This window comes from Erithacus rubecula (assembly GCF_903797595.1).
Source record: "Erithacus rubecula genome assembly, chromosome: 3".
NCBI lineage: Eukaryota > Metazoa > Chordata > Aves > Passeriformes > Muscicapidae > Erithacus > Erithacus rubecula.
The window spans coordinates 211,489-226,735 of record NC_136689.1 but is presented as its reverse complement, the minus strand read 5'-3'; the positions used below and the strand labels follow the sequence as shown (position 1 = coordinate 226,735).

The 15,247-nt window shown below is 60.1% G+C and overlaps 1 protein-coding gene across 1 annotated transcript; it reads right to left on the bottom strand.

Moving 5' to 3' along the window:
* Positions 1 to 7,893: 7,893 nt before the first annotated feature.
* Positions 7,894 to 14,987, bottom strand: GBX1 (gastrulation brain homeobox 1). Its single transcript, XM_079302990.1, has 2 exons — positions 14,128 to 14,987; positions 7,894 to 8,633 (listed from the first exon to the last, which is right to left on the bottom strand). Exons 1-2 carry the CDS (start codon positions 14,909 to 14,911, stop codon positions 8,110 to 8,112), a joined length of 1,308 nt encoding a protein of 435 aa, XP_079159116.1. The 5' UTR covers positions 14,912 to 14,987; the 3' UTR covers positions 7,894 to 8,109.
* Positions 14,988 to 15,247: the final 260 nt, after the last annotated feature.

Here is a 15,247-nt window from a genome sequence, read left to right as displayed (position 1 = left end):
GCACTCTCAGATGTCCCTGTCAGAGCCCTGCTGCCTCCTGCTTGTGCCTCTCCCACGGCAGAGGGCTGCCTCGCTGGGGGCTGCAGATGGCCCCAGCCCCTCCGCTCCTTGATGTGTCCTGACTGTGTGTACCTGTGGCATCATCCTGCTCCTCATCCCGGTGCCGGTGCCGGTCCCGGTGCCGGTCCCGCACCCGTGTCACCCTTTCGGTGCCCTGGCGCTGCCCGTGGTGCCCCCGCAGCGCCCGGCCCCAAACCGGCGCTGGCTTTGGTTAATTTCCTGGCGACTGCATTAGCGGGAATGGAAGCCGAGGGACGGCAGCTCCTCTGGGGCCCATTAATCATCCCCCTCAGACAAGCTGCCTTGATTACAAGTGGCAAGAAATTCATTAGGGCTGCGGCTCTGACAACTTTTATCTGCGCGGCTGGATCTGACTCATTAGGCAGCCAAATTAAAGCCATGATGGGCCCTGATGAAATTCACTGCTTGTTTATCTTGTGCGATCTGATACATCTGCCCATACATCATCTCCCGCGCGGGATCCCGCCCCACCCAGCCCGGCGCCTCCCTTCCCATCCCAGCCCTGCCGGACCCGGCTGTGACCCCCGGACACTGTGCTGTCCCCTGACTGTGCCCCGGACACTGAGCTGTCCCCTGACTGTGCCCCGGACACTGAGCTGTCCCCTGACTATGCCCCGGACACTGCGCTGTCCCCTGCTGTCCCCCGGACACTGCGCTGTCCCCTGCTGTCCCCCGGACACTGCGCTGTCCCCTGACTGTGCCCCGGACACTGGGGTGTCCCCTGCCTGTTCCCTGGACACTGGGTGTCCCCTGCCTGTCCTCCGGACACTGTGCTGTCCCCTGCCTGTCCTCCGGACACTGCGCTGTCCCCTGCCTGTTCCCGGGACACTGCGCTGTCCCCTGACTGTGCCCCGGACACTGGGGTGTCCCCTGACTGTGCCCCGGACACTGGGGTGTCCCCTGCCTGTTCCCTGGACACTGGGTGTCCCCTGCCTGTCCTCCGGACACTGTGCTGTCCCCTGCCTGTCCTCCGGACACTGCGCTGTCCCCTGCCTGTTCCCGGGACACTGCGCTGTCCCCTGACTGTGCCCCGGACACTGGGGTGTCCCCTGCCTGTTCCCTGGACACTGGGGTGTCCCCTGCCTGTCCCCCGGACACTGCGCTGTCCCCTGACTGTGCCCCGGACACTGGGGTGTCCCCTGCCTGTTCCCGGGACACTGCGCTGTCCCCTGACTGTGCCCCGGACACTGGGGTGTCCCCTGCCTGTCCCCCGGACACTGCGGTGTCCCCTGCCTGTCCTCCGGACACTGTGCTGTCCCCTGCTGTCCCCTGGACACCGCGGTGTCCCCTGCTGTCCCCCCGACACTGCGCTGTCCCCTGTCTGTTCCCTGGACACTGGGGTGTCCCCTGCTGTCCCCACGCTCTGCCTGTGCCATCGGGGCTGGGGCAATGACTGTGCACCGGGAGCCGTGTGGGGACAGCTCTGGAATCAAACCTGTGCAATACCTTGGCTGGAAGGGACCCACGGAGATCATGAGTGTCCGTGGTGTGGGGCCACACAGCCCCACGCAGCCCCCTCAGGGCACCCAGAGCCCAGGCTCTGCTGGCAGTGGCCCTGCCGTGGGACAGCCCTGTGGGGACAAGCCCCATGCCCTGCTGCTGCCCACGGGCTACAAACAGCTGCCTGGGACCCCATTTGCTGTCCCCTGGGGACAGGGAATGCCACCAGATCCCTGCAGGCTCTGACACCGTCCCAAGGAGCCAAGAGTGGGCCAGAGCCCACAGGTGCAGCACTCGTGCCCTGCCTGGCCCCAGCCCAGCACACCTGGCTGCCAAGGGGAACAATGTGGCCTCAGGTGGCCCCGGGCCAGCACGGCAAGGGATGGAGCAGGAGCTCCATGTCCAGGGGAAGAGTGTGTGCCCATGTCAGGGGCAGGAGCTGTGTCTGTGTCAGGGGCAGGAGCTGTGTCTGCGTTTAGGGGCAGGAGCTGTGTGTGTGTTTAGGGGCAGGAGCAGTGTCTGTGTTTGGGGGCAGGAGCTGTGTCTGTGTTTAAGGGAAGGAGCTGTGTCTGTGTTTAGGGGCAGGAGCTGTGTCTGTGTTTGGGGCAGGAGCTGTGTCTGTGTTTAGGGGCAGGAGCTGTGTCTGTGTTTAGGGGCAGGAGCTGTGTCTTTGTCAGGGGCAGGAGCTGTGTGTGTGTTTAGGGGCAGGAGCTGTGTCTGTGTTTAGGGGCAGGAGCTGTGTCTGTGTTTAGGGGCAGGAGCTGTGTGTGTGTTTAGGGGCAGGAGCTGTGTGTGTGTTTGGGGGCAGGAGCTGTGTCTGTGTTTAAGGGAAGGAGCTGTGTCTGTGTCAGGGGCAGGAGCTGTGTCTGTGTTTAGGGGCAGGAGCTGTGTCTGTGTTTAAGGGAAGGAGCTGTGTCTGTGTCAGGGGCAGGAGCTGTGTCTGTGTTCGGGGGCAGGAGCTGTGTCTATGTTTAGGGGCAGGAGCTGTGTCTGTGTTTAAGGGGCAGGAGCTGTGTCTGTGTTTAAGGGAAGGAGCTGTGTCTGTGTCAGGGGCAGGAGCTGTGTCTGTGTTAGGGGCAGGAGCTGTGTCTGTGTTTAAGGGAAGGAGCTGTGTCTGTGTTTAGGGGAAGGAGCTGTGTCTGTGCTTAGGGGCAGGAGCTGTGTCTGTGTTTAAGGGAAGGAGCTGTGTCTGTGTCAGGGGCAGGAGCTGTGTCTGTGTTTAAGGGAAGGAGCTGTGTCTGTGTTTAGGGGAAGGAGCTGTGTCTGTGCTTAGGGGCAGGAGCTGTGTCTGTGTTTAAGGGAAGGAGCTGTGTCTGTGTCAGGGGCAGGAGCTGTGTCTGTGTTTAAGGGAAGGAGCTGTGTCTGTGTTTAGGGGCAGGAGCTGTGTCTGTGTCAGGGGCAGGAGCTGTGTCTGTGTTTAGGGGCAGGAGCTGTGTCTGTGTTTAGGGGCAGGAGCTGTGTCTGTGTTTGGGGGCAGGAGCTGTGTCTGTGTTTAGGGGCAGGAGCTGTGTCTGTGTCAGGGGCAGGAGCTGTGTGTGTGTTTAGGGGCAGGAGCTGTGTCTGTGTTTGGGGGCAGGAGCTGTGTCTGTGTTTAGGGGCAGGAGCTGTGTCTGTGTCAGGGGCAGGAGCTGTGTGTGTGTTTAGGGGCAGGAGCTGTGTCTGTGTTTGGGGGCAGGAGCTGTGTCTGTGTTTAGGGGCAGGAGCTGTGTCTGTGTCAGGGGCAGGAGCTGTGTGTGTGTTTAGGGGCAGGAGCTGTGTCTGTGTTTGGGGGCAGGAGCTGTGTCTGTGTTTAGGGGCAGGAGCTGTGTCTGTGTTTAGGGGCAGGAGCTGTGTCTGTGTTTGGGGGCAGGAGCTGTGTCTGTGTTTAGGGGCAGGAGCTGTGTCTGTGTCAGGGGCAGGAGCTGTGTGTGTGTTTGGGGGCAGGAGCTGTGTCTGTGTTTAAGGGAAGGAGCTGTGTCTGTGTTTAGGGGCAGGAGCTGTGTCTGTGTTTGGGGGCAGGAGCTGTGTCTGTGTCAGGGGCAGGAGCTTTGTCTGTGTTTGGGGGCAGGAGCTGTGTCTGTGTTTAGGGGCAGGAGCTGTGTCTGTGTCAGGGGCAGGAGCTGTGTCTGTGTTTGGGGGCAGGAGCTGTGTCTGTGTTTAAGGGAAGGAACTGTGTCTGTGTCAGGGGCAGGAGCTGTGTCTGTGTTTGGGGGCAGGAGCTGTGTCTGTGTTTAAGGGAAGGAACTGTGTCTGTGTCAGGGGCAGGAGCTGTGCCACAGGACAGGAGCCCTGGATGCAGCTTCAGCCTGGGAACCTCCCATAGCACAGGTTTGTAGCACTTGCCAGAGAGCCTGGGCACAGCCAGAAAAATCCCCACAGGGTACAGCTGACAGCTGAAGCCCCAGGAACCTTCTTGCAGCCCCAGCTGAGCAGCCTCGGGACCTGCAGGGGCACAGCAGGGTGTGGGCAGCACTGCCCACCCTGCAGGCTGGCATCACATGCTGAGCACATGCAGAGGTGCTCTCAGGAGAGCTGGCCAGAGCAGACCCCCTGCACAGGACCTGCTGTGCCTGCATGGCACAGCCAGCCTCGCCCCTGGGAGAAGGCTGTGGCAGTGTCCCAGCTGGGGATGCTGCCCTGGCTGCGCTCACCAAGGTGCAGCAGCAGCACACTCCACTGCCCCTGTGCCCCTCCCTGTGTCAGGCCTGCGGGTGGCTGCAGACACCCACAGCACAGGGGGCCACAGAGCCCTGAGGGAGCTCCAGCCTGGCTGGGGACACTGGACCAGCTGGCACAGGCTGCAGAGGAGGTGGGCAGTGGTCAGAGGCAGCTCACGACCCTTCCAACATGCCAGCCATTGGGACTTTGTTTCTCTCTTGCTCATTGTTTCTGTCCTGAGCTAGTCCTGGAGCTGCTGGCTAATGAACAGCACCAGCACCATATTGTGGGCCATCACATCTTCATACAAGCCCCTTGTCAGGGAGTGCTGAGGACCAGCTTTGTTGTGCTGAGTGAATAAATGCTCTGAGTAATCCCTGCTCCTTTCCCAGTTCTCTAACAGCCACCATACAGGTCAAGAAGTGAACAGGTCTGGGTAGGGAGAGTTCCCTTGAAAATGATGAAATTTACAGCATTAGGGCAAAATAAGTCTTGTTCAAATAAATGTGTGTGTATATATGTGTGTGTAAGCATATTTATATAAACAAACTCATGCCCATGTATATCCACACTCTATGTATTTATCTGTGTCTGCACTTGTATGCAGCTGTTACTCTATGTGTATGATGTGTGTCTGTGTACCTGTGCACATACACATGCACCAGTGCATGTGTGGGGTTCCTTCCTAAGCAGTTCAGACTCCAGGACACAGGGTAGCAGCCAGAAGCTCGTAGATGGGAAATTCCAAAGAGATGCAAGTGAAAAGACATACTAGGAGCTGGTTGGACACTGGTACAGAGGCCTGGAGAGGAGGGGCTGCCCACACTTGGAGATACTGGCACTCAGAGGGGCAAGGTCCTCAGCATCTTGGATGGACAAGCTTGGAGCTGGTGATGGAGCAGAGACCTGCCAAGGCTCCATCCAGCTCCATGGCTCAATAGCCAGGGTCTGTCTGTACTGCCCAGTTCCTCACTGTGGCTCTCCTTCTCCCACCAGCCCCAGTTTGACCCAGCACACAGAGCTCCAGCTCATGGGGGCCCCTACAGCTCTCCCAGCTGCTTTGGGTAGTGCAGGCAGTGCTGGACACCGTGCTCCCTGTGCAGTGTGGGCAGTGTGGGCAGTGCTGTGTGCTGTGCACTGTGCTCACTGTGCAGTGTGAGCAGTGTGGGCACTGTGGGCAGTGCTGGGCAGTGTGGGCAGTGTGGGCAGTGTGTGCAGTGTGTGCAGTGTAGGCAGTGCTGGGCACTGTGGGCACTGTGTGCAGTGTGTACAGTGTGTGCAGTGTGGGCAGTGTAGGCAGTGCTGGGCAGTGTGTGCAGTGTGTGCAGTGTGTGCAGTGTGGGCAGTGCTGGGCAGTGTGGGCAGTGCTGTGCACCATGTTCACTGTGCAGTGCTTTGCTCTCTGCTGTGCAGGAGGCACCAGGGCTGTCACAATGCTCGGGGTTCACAGGCAGCTCTGCTCTGCTCTGCTCAGTGCCAGGAACACTCTGCTGCTCTGCAGCTCTCTCCAGCAGCGCTGGTGACAGCATGAGTCTGTCACCTCCAGCAGCATTACACAGAGCTGCACCTCTGCAGCATTTGTGGGGATTTTAACATGGTTGTTTGTAGGGTTGCAGTGTGTATGGGCTCTGGGATTGGTCTAACACAAAAACGACAACAACAATATCTTCCATGCAGCTAAAATCTGTAGGTGTTGGAACCACCTCAGTGGCAGTCCATGGATGAGCATGCAGTGGAGCAGGAGTGCTCTGCACATGGATTTTGGGTGAGCAGTGGCCTCTATGGTGGGGGAGGTGGGTTAAAGACACAATAAACCAGTGCTGCCCCTGGGGCAGGACACATAAAGCCAGTGTCAGTTAGAAATGCCTGGTGGGAATAAGAGAGTTCGATGCTAAAATCTGACTCCTTTTAATGCCACTGCCCCAACCCTGGAGCTGTGGACACTTTGTGGAGTGTTGTGGTTAAATGCACTACTGTGTGCTGGCTACAGTGTCACAGACCCCTCATGTGGACACATTTATAGTGGCAGAGCCCCGTGTGTAGCTGCAGAATGGCTTTACCCTCCCACACAAGGTGAGTAGCAGCTCCTGTGCCAGAGCATTGCAGTGGCTGCAAACAGCTGAGTCCCCTTTGCAGCCATGGAGCTCAGCTCAGCTCAGCTCAGTCCTGTCTCAGGCCAACACCCACCTGAGGATGGAGAAGAGGTGCAGGTGCAGGCAGCTCCACCCCAGCCTGTTGAAAAGGGAGCTGAGTTTTCCTGAGGGAGGGCACTGGGGGCTGCTGCCAAAGCACATTTACTCCCCTGATCCAGAGGGAATGCCAGCAGGTGTTGCTACCTGAACAGGGCAAATCCATAGTGGGGATGCTGTGAGCAACACCAGGTCAGGTGTTTCCTGAGGATATTTTCTTGTTTCCAGGTAGGTGGTGCAGGGACAGAGGCAGGTGTCTCCTACAGTGGAAGCCAGCTGTGCTGAGAAACCAAATCCAGAAAAGATCCCACAGAACCCTCTCAGGACCTGCAGCAAGTATTTATGTGGAAAGAAGCACCCATCAAGAACATCTGGAATCCCAGCTTTGTCCAAATGATTGCTGTGATTTGAGCTGTGTCTGTTGGCCACAAAAGCCAGCTGGAGCCAACAGCCAAGGGGCAGGGACAGCCACCCCTCAGTGCTCCAAAACTCCAGGGCACTGCAGGAGCAATCACCTGTACAGGCTGAGCATGGACCCCCCACTGCAGGTGAAGAGAATGTACCTGCCAAAGAGGGAGGGGACATGGGGAGGGAGCTCCAGAGGCAGCAGAGGGATGGCCCAGCCCTTGCTATAGCATCAGGGAGGATGCTCAGGAAGGTGGAGTTAGCTCTGGCTGCCAGGAATATTTCCTGCTCTCCCAAGCTGTGTCTGCCAGGGAAGGTGACAGCAGCTGGCTGGACCATTTGTGACCCAAACTCCCTCTAAAAGCTGTGAACAATTGGTGCCCCAGCAAAGCCTTGGAGACAGCCTTCCATCTCTCCAGGAACCTCTGGCAGCATTGCAATGGGTGTTGCTACCACAGCACAGGCTCCCTTGCCCCGTGGACTCACTGATGTTTGTCAAACCAGAGCAGAGTTTCCTCAGGCTGGACACCCGGCTCTTGTGCTGTGGACTGGGCGTGCAGCTGTGCCCTGTGCAAAACTGGGTCTCCGTGTGTTTCTGGGGCTGGACCCAGTGTCTGAGATGGTTGGCTGTGAAAGCAGCACCCCGTGCCATGGCTCTCGAGCAGGGAATGACTGGCTGGATGTGAGAGCTCCTTCTGTTGCTGTGTGTCCCAGCAGCAGCAGCAGGGAGCGGCTGTCCCGGGCCAGGCAGGGGCCGCAGCCGTGCCGGGGGCCCGCAGCAGCGCACACATCGCCCCATGAGCCGAGGGGGTCCCGAACCAGCCCCGGCCCGGCGGACCTGGGGATGCTCCGGGCGCTTCCCGGTCCTGCTCCTTCTCCTCGCGTCACCGGCAGAGCAGCGGCTGCGATGGAGCCCGCACAGCTCGCCCAGCTCCGGCCCCGGCCCCGGCCGAGCGGCGGCTGAGCCCCCAGGCTCCCGCTCTCCCCGGCCGCTCTCGGGGGTCCCTGTCCCTGCTCTCATCCCTTTCCCGTCCCTGCTCTCCTCCTCTGCCCGCGCTGGCCGGGGCCGCGGTCCCCCGTCCCTGCAGCGAGGAAGAACCTGGTCTTGCTCCATAGAAAATAATTTATTGAAATCACAGCTATACATGGGCGGGCGCCGGCGGCAGCGCGTGCCCGGCCCGGCCCGGCCCGGCTCGGCCCGGCCCAGCGGGCGGCCAGGGCGCCAGGGCCAGGCGGCCGCACTGCCCTTGGCACGGACAGAAGGACACGCTGCCGTATGTACAGAGTTTACACGGAATAAATAAGGGACATGTACACAGGAGGGGCAGCGGGCGCTCGGCCCCCCGCCCCAGGGTCCTCAGGGCCGGGAGCTCTGCTCGATCTGCTGGTGCTGGCTGCGCACGGCGAAACGATTGACGTGCACCGGGATGGGCACCACGATTTTGGGGTTGCGGACGGGCTCTCCCGAGCGGTTGCTGACATTGCCAGCCTTGATGCGTTTCCACTTGGCGCGGCGGTTCTGGAACCAGATCTTCACCTGCACCTCGCTCAGCTTCAGGGCGTGCGCGATCTGCGAGCGCTCCGTCAGGCTCAGGTACTTCTTGCAGTGGAACTCCTTCTCCAGCTCCAGCAGCTGCTCGCTGGTGAAGGCCGTGCGGCGCCGGCGGCTCTTGCCGGCCCCGGAGCCCGGCGGGGGCTGCTCGGCGGCGGGGCCGCCCTTGCCCTTGCCCTTGGCTCCCAGCGCGGTGCCTGCGCTCGCCCCGTCCAGGAACGGCTCCTCCTCGCTCTCGCCCGCCGAGCTCTCCTCCTCCCGCTCGCTGCACGGCGTCGCCGCCGACTTCACCTCCAGCTTCTCCTCGTCTGAGCTGTACGCCTTGCCGTCTGCGGGGCACACAGCGTCCGTCAGTGTCTGCCGGGCCCCCGCCCGCCCCGCCGCGCTCCCGCCGCCCCCCGAGCGCCGCAGCCCCGGGGGGAGCTCTCCCCACTCCCCCGACGGGAGGCTGCGGCTCCTACCGCATCTCGGACCCCGGCACTGCCGCGTCCCGCAGCCCGGAGCGGCCCCTGCCCCGGCCCCGGAGCGGGCGAAGGAGCGGCCCCGGCCCCGACCCCAGCCCCGGCCCCGGAGCGGGCGAAGGAGCGGCCCCAGCCCCGGCCCTAGCCCCGGCCCTAGCCCCAGCCCCTGCTGCGGCAGCGCAGCCGCTCCACCCGCGGACCCCAGCGCCGTTCCCCAGCCTGCCCGGCTGCAAGGGGCAGCACCGACAGAGCCCGCGGCCACCCTGGCGTCTGTCGCCGCCAGCAGCTGCCCCGTCCCCATCCCGCGGCCCCGCCGCAGCAGCATCACGCTCTCAGTCCAGCGGGGAACACCTCAACGCTTCCAGGGCTGGTCTGGACCTTCACGGAGGAAGGAATGCCCGGACCTTGTCTCTCAGCTCAGCCCTCCCTGTCCCTTCCCAGTGCACCGGACCATCGATTCTGTTAGAAAGTAGCCGGCCAAGAGCTGAGGCACTGTCCTGGAAAGAGCATCCAGAGCCAGCCCCAGCCCAGCAAACCTCTGTGCGGGCTCTACAGGACACGGGGTACAGCCACTTCTGGCTCTCCCTCCCTAACCCAAGGATACACCACAGCAGACCATGCAGCCAGGGAACAAGGTGCTGAGGCAGCCGATGCTCAGGGCTCAGCTACGCCCAGCAGTGGGCAGAGGGGCAGGACAGAACCTGTCAACATCACACAACAGACAGCATCTTATCCCAGGCCACCAGGCAAATGCAGTGCTTGGGTCACCACAGTCACCTCTGTTAAGATGCCTGTGAGGATACTGATAGGGTACTGGGGTATGAATCCCTTTTTTGCAAGCTTCTTGTATCCCAAACTGCTGTCTGAATGGTTAAACAGCCATAGAGCAAGGGAGGACATGGTGGGAGACACGGAGGAAAGGGGTCTGAAAGAGTCACTTCCATAGTAAAAGGGCTTAAACAAAGTGAGAAGATGCTCTCAGCCACAGACAGGGGTCATGCAGGGAGGACCCACAGCTATGCACAAGCAGGTGAATAAGCTTTTATATCATGCTGAGACTAGAATAGACCAGAAAATTCTTCAAGTCTGACCCAAGAGCAATAGTCACTGCTGGAAGGAGTTATCCCAAAGCACTGCTGCTCTATATGAAACAACATGCACAAGGAGAAGCAGCAGCTCTCCAAACTTCTAAGTAGTGTCCAGCTACTGGCACATGCAACCTGGGCCACTGGATAATTGGCCACCTCACTTCATCTCAGTGGGAAAGGCAGAGCAGCCCTCAGAAGCCTGACAGTGCAGGGTTTAAAGACACAAATAGAACTGCAGGAGAGCACTTGAGCCCAGAAGACATTCCTGGTAGTCTGGTGACTGTGGAGCTCCCACAGCCCTTGTCAGTCCTGCAGCAAGCCCGTGCTTCCTGAGGGCAGGTGGGTGTCTTTGGAGATCCGGAATCTTCTCCCTGCTCTTCCTGCTTCTGACAGTGGAAAAGAGCACTCATCCCTGTATCTCTTCATCTCTATCCTGCTGCAGAGTGATTTCTTTCTCCCGGAGGGTCAGGGGAAGAGATTTCCCAAGTGCATAGAGGGCAAAGACCCAGAGAATTCCTGTTTGTGGCGCTGGGGACCAGCAGCAGGGAGCTTTGGCTGCCGTTGCACTGCCTCGTGCAAGCACTTTGCTGAAGAAAAGAGCTTTCACTCCTGTGTGCCACCCCTCTCTGGCAGAACATCGGGCCTGACACGGGAAGAGAGCTCTTAGGAGGAATTCAGTGTCTTCCCCAAGGGCTCTTTAGGTCCTGCCCTGATGCTGCCATTCCCCAGGATGGAGGATGCCATCCCAGCAGCCACACCAGCAAACAGTGCTGGTGGGGCAGTCTGCTCCTGTCAGCCCAGGCTGTGCCCAGGAGACTGCAATACTCTGGATACTCTCTTCTGAACCAGACTCCAAATTTTAAATGGAGCACTCTCACATTTGTGTCTCGTTGCAGCGAGGAAGTTGGAACGATTTGATGACAGCATCTAAATTAGATGTTTTCACAAACAAAATTGGTATATTGGTCTGTTAGTCACCTACTATGTCCCCAGAAAGGAAGGAATTAAGGTAGGGGATCCCACCCATGTGGTTGGGATATACTGAGACTTTCAAGGCCTTTGAAGTTGTCACAAAGAAAAGTATCATGATTGAAAAATCAACAAGAAGTAGTAGATGAAGAATAGTTTGTTTTTCACAAAGTCACAGCTGTTCATTGATCTTGTCAAAGACAGTGAAGAGAGTCCAAAGCATGTCACAAAAGTGCTCTGAGGGCTGGAACACGTCTGCTGTGAGGCCAGGCTGAGAGATTTGGGGTTGTTCAGTTTGGAGAAGAGAAGGTTTCAGGGATATCTTATTACAATCTTTCAGTACTTAAGGAGAGCTTATAAAATAGAAAAAAAGAGACTTTTAAGTCTCTTGTGATAGCACAAGGGGTGATGATTTTACCTGAAAGAGGGTCAATTAAATTAGTATAAGAAAGAATTACTCACAATGAGTGTGGTGAAACACTGGCCCAGACAAGTAGTGGATGCCACATCCCCAGCAACACTCAAAGCCAGGTCAGACAGGGCTCTGAGCAACCTGGTGCAGTTGGAGATGTCCCAGCCCATGGCAGGGGGTTTGGGCTAGGTGGCCTTTTAGGTTCCTGCAATCTCAAACCATTCCGTGATTCCAAGATTTCAGCTGTGGAAAGCATGTTGAAGAGAGTTGAGTGCCACAGGTGACAAAGCTGTTCAAGCAGCATCAGGAAGACTGGATCAGGAATGGGTGTTGTGACAAGCCCTGTGTGGGTAAGCATACGGGGGAACAACAGAAACTTTGTGCCTGACTGAATGTGCACTACACCAAACCAAGAAAGAGTCTCAGGCTGCTGCCTGGATCTTGGGAGGTCTGCACAGCTCAGAAACAAACCTCTCACGAGAGGGGTGGAGAGCTGGGGATGTTAAGTACCCCTACACCAGGGATAGTGCCTTTGTGGCAGCTGTAGAAATAAACCAGACTTCAAGCTCTGCTGCTTCTCACCACCAGTTTCCCTACACGCCCCTCCCTGCTCAAGAAGGGTGACAATTGCTGGAAGCAAGTTTCAAACCCAGTGGATGCAAAGAGAAGTCCTAAAATAGTGCATTGATTCCTTTGGCTGATCCAGGGAGCAACTGATCCTGTGTCCACAGACACCTGCATGATGGAGATTGTAAGAGAGCCTAGGGACAGAAGCAGTCTCTCCAGAGTATAAGTCACTAAATGTCAGCAAAACTATCAAAAGAGAGCATTTATTCTTCACAAGTTTCTTCTACACGTAAAAAATCTATGGAATGTCTTGCCATCTTGATGTGGCTGATGTCAAGGTTATCCCTCCTTTCTGGTGGACTCCAGGGGAGACTAGATAAGGCCACAGAAAACAAATTAATAGTTTACTACATATACAGGAACAACGTGGCACAGGAAGTCCCTAATGTGCAGGGTTGCACATTTTTACAGATGGTTGGATGTGAGGAAAGTATCATTTTAGAAATGACCATTGAATAGGTTGTGCTCTCTTGCTCTTCCCTGGACAATTGCTTTTGGCCAGGGCCAAAGGCTGGATGTGAGGGCAAACTGCATTATAGGTAGTTTTTGATGACTCCTGTTGAATCATCTTTCTATTCCTCAATACTGGAAAAAGCTCACAACAACCCTCCTGAGTTTCCCCTAAGATGTTTGTGAAACAAACCCCACTGTCCATCTCCAGTTTTGTCTGGTACAGCCAGGAGAAGCACTAGGTAAAGGAGAAGATGGGCACATTTGGGCTGAGAAATCCTCTTGGACCTGGGCAAAGCAGCCCATAGAACTGAGTCCACATGGGCTCAGCAGCCTGTGCAGTAGGACCAGCATCCTTCGTGCCTCCAGAGCAAACCCAGTGCTCAGAGGCAGCAGGGGATGAGCAGCAGTAGCAAGACATCTTCCCTTCCATATGATCCAGTTGCAACAGGAAAAGTCTTAGAGGTAGGATTTCATGGATTGAGAAGTGGCCACGGTCTGGGACAGTTCATCTGAGTCCCTTGGGAGGAGGGAACATATTTGGCTCAGTTATGGAGGAGCCATAGAGGGAGATCAAGCACAATGCAGTTCATCTGCTCACAGACTGGAAAGATGAGGTTGTAGAGACCTGGTTTTGGCCAGGGCAGTGCTGCCCCCGAGAAGACTTAAAAAAAAAGTAAGATTGCATTGGGCTTTTGACTCATCACAGAGGAGCACCCAGTAACCCACAAAGGCGAGGTGGAGGCAGAATGCACCTATTGTCTTACTTGGGGTGAGAAATCCTAAATAAGTGCACTGCTCTTCTGAGGGACGAATAAGACAAGGCAAGGAAGACACCTGGGCTTACCCAGGAGAGACTAAAGAGAGGATGGAGAACGAGCAGCCAAGCATTGCAGAGATTCTCAGCACACATCCATGCCAAGAAGCCTGTGAGACAAAGGTGGATCCCAGGAGTGGCCAGGAGAGACAGCTCAGGAGGCCACGCCGGAGAAGCAGCAGCTGGCTCGTCTGTGCCTTGCCGCGGGGACCCTCACGCCCCGTGCTGCAGGACCGAGGGAGAAGAGGTGAGTGCTGGACCTGGCCGAGAAACACGGAGCAACAAGTCTCTGAGGCTGGTCCGGCGCACTCGGGGAGCGGTCGCAGCGCACAAAGGCGAGACCCGACGAGAGCCATTCCCGGCCGCACCGGGGGTCCCGGGAGGGCACAGCCGCCTGCCCGCGCCCTCGGGCCGACGCGGGGCCGATCCGGCCGGAACGGAGGAGAGCGGGACCTGCTGCACCGCCACCCCTGCGGGGCGGCTCGGGGGAAACTTTAGAAAGGCGGTAGTCGCAGCACGGCGACACCGAGAGGCACCCGCCCGGGAGCAGCCCCCCCCGCACCAAACGGGACCGGGACGGGGACCGGGACCAAGATCGGTGCGGGCGGGGAGGGCTGCGGACCGAGGGACTCCCGCCACCTCCCGCCTCTCCCGGGCCGAGTGCCAGGACCTCGGAGAGCTCCGTGCGGCTGCTCCGGCCGCGGCCGCAGCCCCGCCGGGGCGTCCCCATGCCGGCCGCTCTCCCGTCCTCCTGCCCCGCGGCCCGGCCAAGCCAAGTTTGACTCCCACTCGCGAAAGCTGCGGACCGCGCCTAGGATGGAGGGGAATCGGTCCGGTCCTCCCGGCTCGGCCCGACGGGACCGAGGGCCGCTCCCGCCGGGCGCCCCGCGGTCACCCCGCCAGACCGCAGCCGGGACGGCGGAGAGAGCCCGGCAGGTCTGCCCCGGGCTGCGGAGGTCCGGCTGCTCCCGCCGGGCAGGACGGACGCGCCGCTCTCACCTGCGAGGCCGGGGAAGGGCTCCGGGAAGTGCAGCGGCGGCTCGGGCGGCCCCTTGTCGCGGCCCGGGGGCAGCTCCTCCGCCTCCAGCCCGTCGGCGCCGCGCCGGCAGCCGCCGTCGGGGGTGGCGCGCGGCGGGGGCAGCTCCTGAGGAGGGTAGAAGCCGTCGGGGGGCTCGGAGAAGCTGGGCAGGGCGGTGGTGAGCGCCACCATGGAGGGCACGGCCTGGCCCAGGCTGGCGCAGAAGGTGTTGGTGAGGCGGCCGGCGAAGGAAGCGAGCGGGGCCAGCGGCGGCAGCCCCGACTGCAGCGGGGCGTGGGACAGCGCCTGCGGGAGCACCAGCGGCCGGTACGGCATGAACATGGGGTACCCGGTGTAGAGCAGGTGCCCGGAGCGCGGCGGCGGCGTCCCAATGAGCGAGTCGATGGAGAAGGCGGTCCCCTGGCCGCCGGGTCTCTGCATGGCGAGCGGGCGCCTCCGGCTCAGCCGGCACCAACTTTCCGGCGAGCTCGGGCCGCCGCCAACTCGCCGCGATCCCGCCGCCGCCGCCGCCGGGCCCCGCCGCGGCCCCGGCCCCGGCCCGCGCCCTCCGCCGCCCGTGGGCTCCGGCGCCCGGCGAGAGCTGCCGCCCGCCCGCCCGCTCGCTGGCTCGGCGCGGCGGAGTGCAGCCGCGCTCGGAGCCGCCCGCCCGCCCGCCCCGCCGCGGGGGGGCCGGGCCGGGCCGCCGAGGGGAGGGGGAGAGGGGAGGGGAGGCGGGCGGGGGTGTCGCCCTCTGCTCTCATCCATCTTCCGCACATCACGGTCGAGTTCCTCCTTCAGCGCCCGCTCCGGCGGGGCAAGGCTCCCCGCTCCCCCGGCGCGGCCGGCCCCTGGGAAGGCACCTCCCCCTCCCGCCTCATCTGCTGTTAGTAATGGTGATTGATGATTAGCAATTACGGGGCCAGGACAAGGGTGCTTTTGTGGGGACGGGACGGGACGGGCCGGGGCCGCGCCGCTCCGCCCGGCGCTCTCCGGGCCCGGGCCACGGCCGGGGCGAGCCGGCTCCGCTCCGCCCGGCACCACCCCGGCTGCCGCCACCGGCTCCTGCCGGCCCTCGCGGGGCTCCTGACGGCCGAGCCCGCG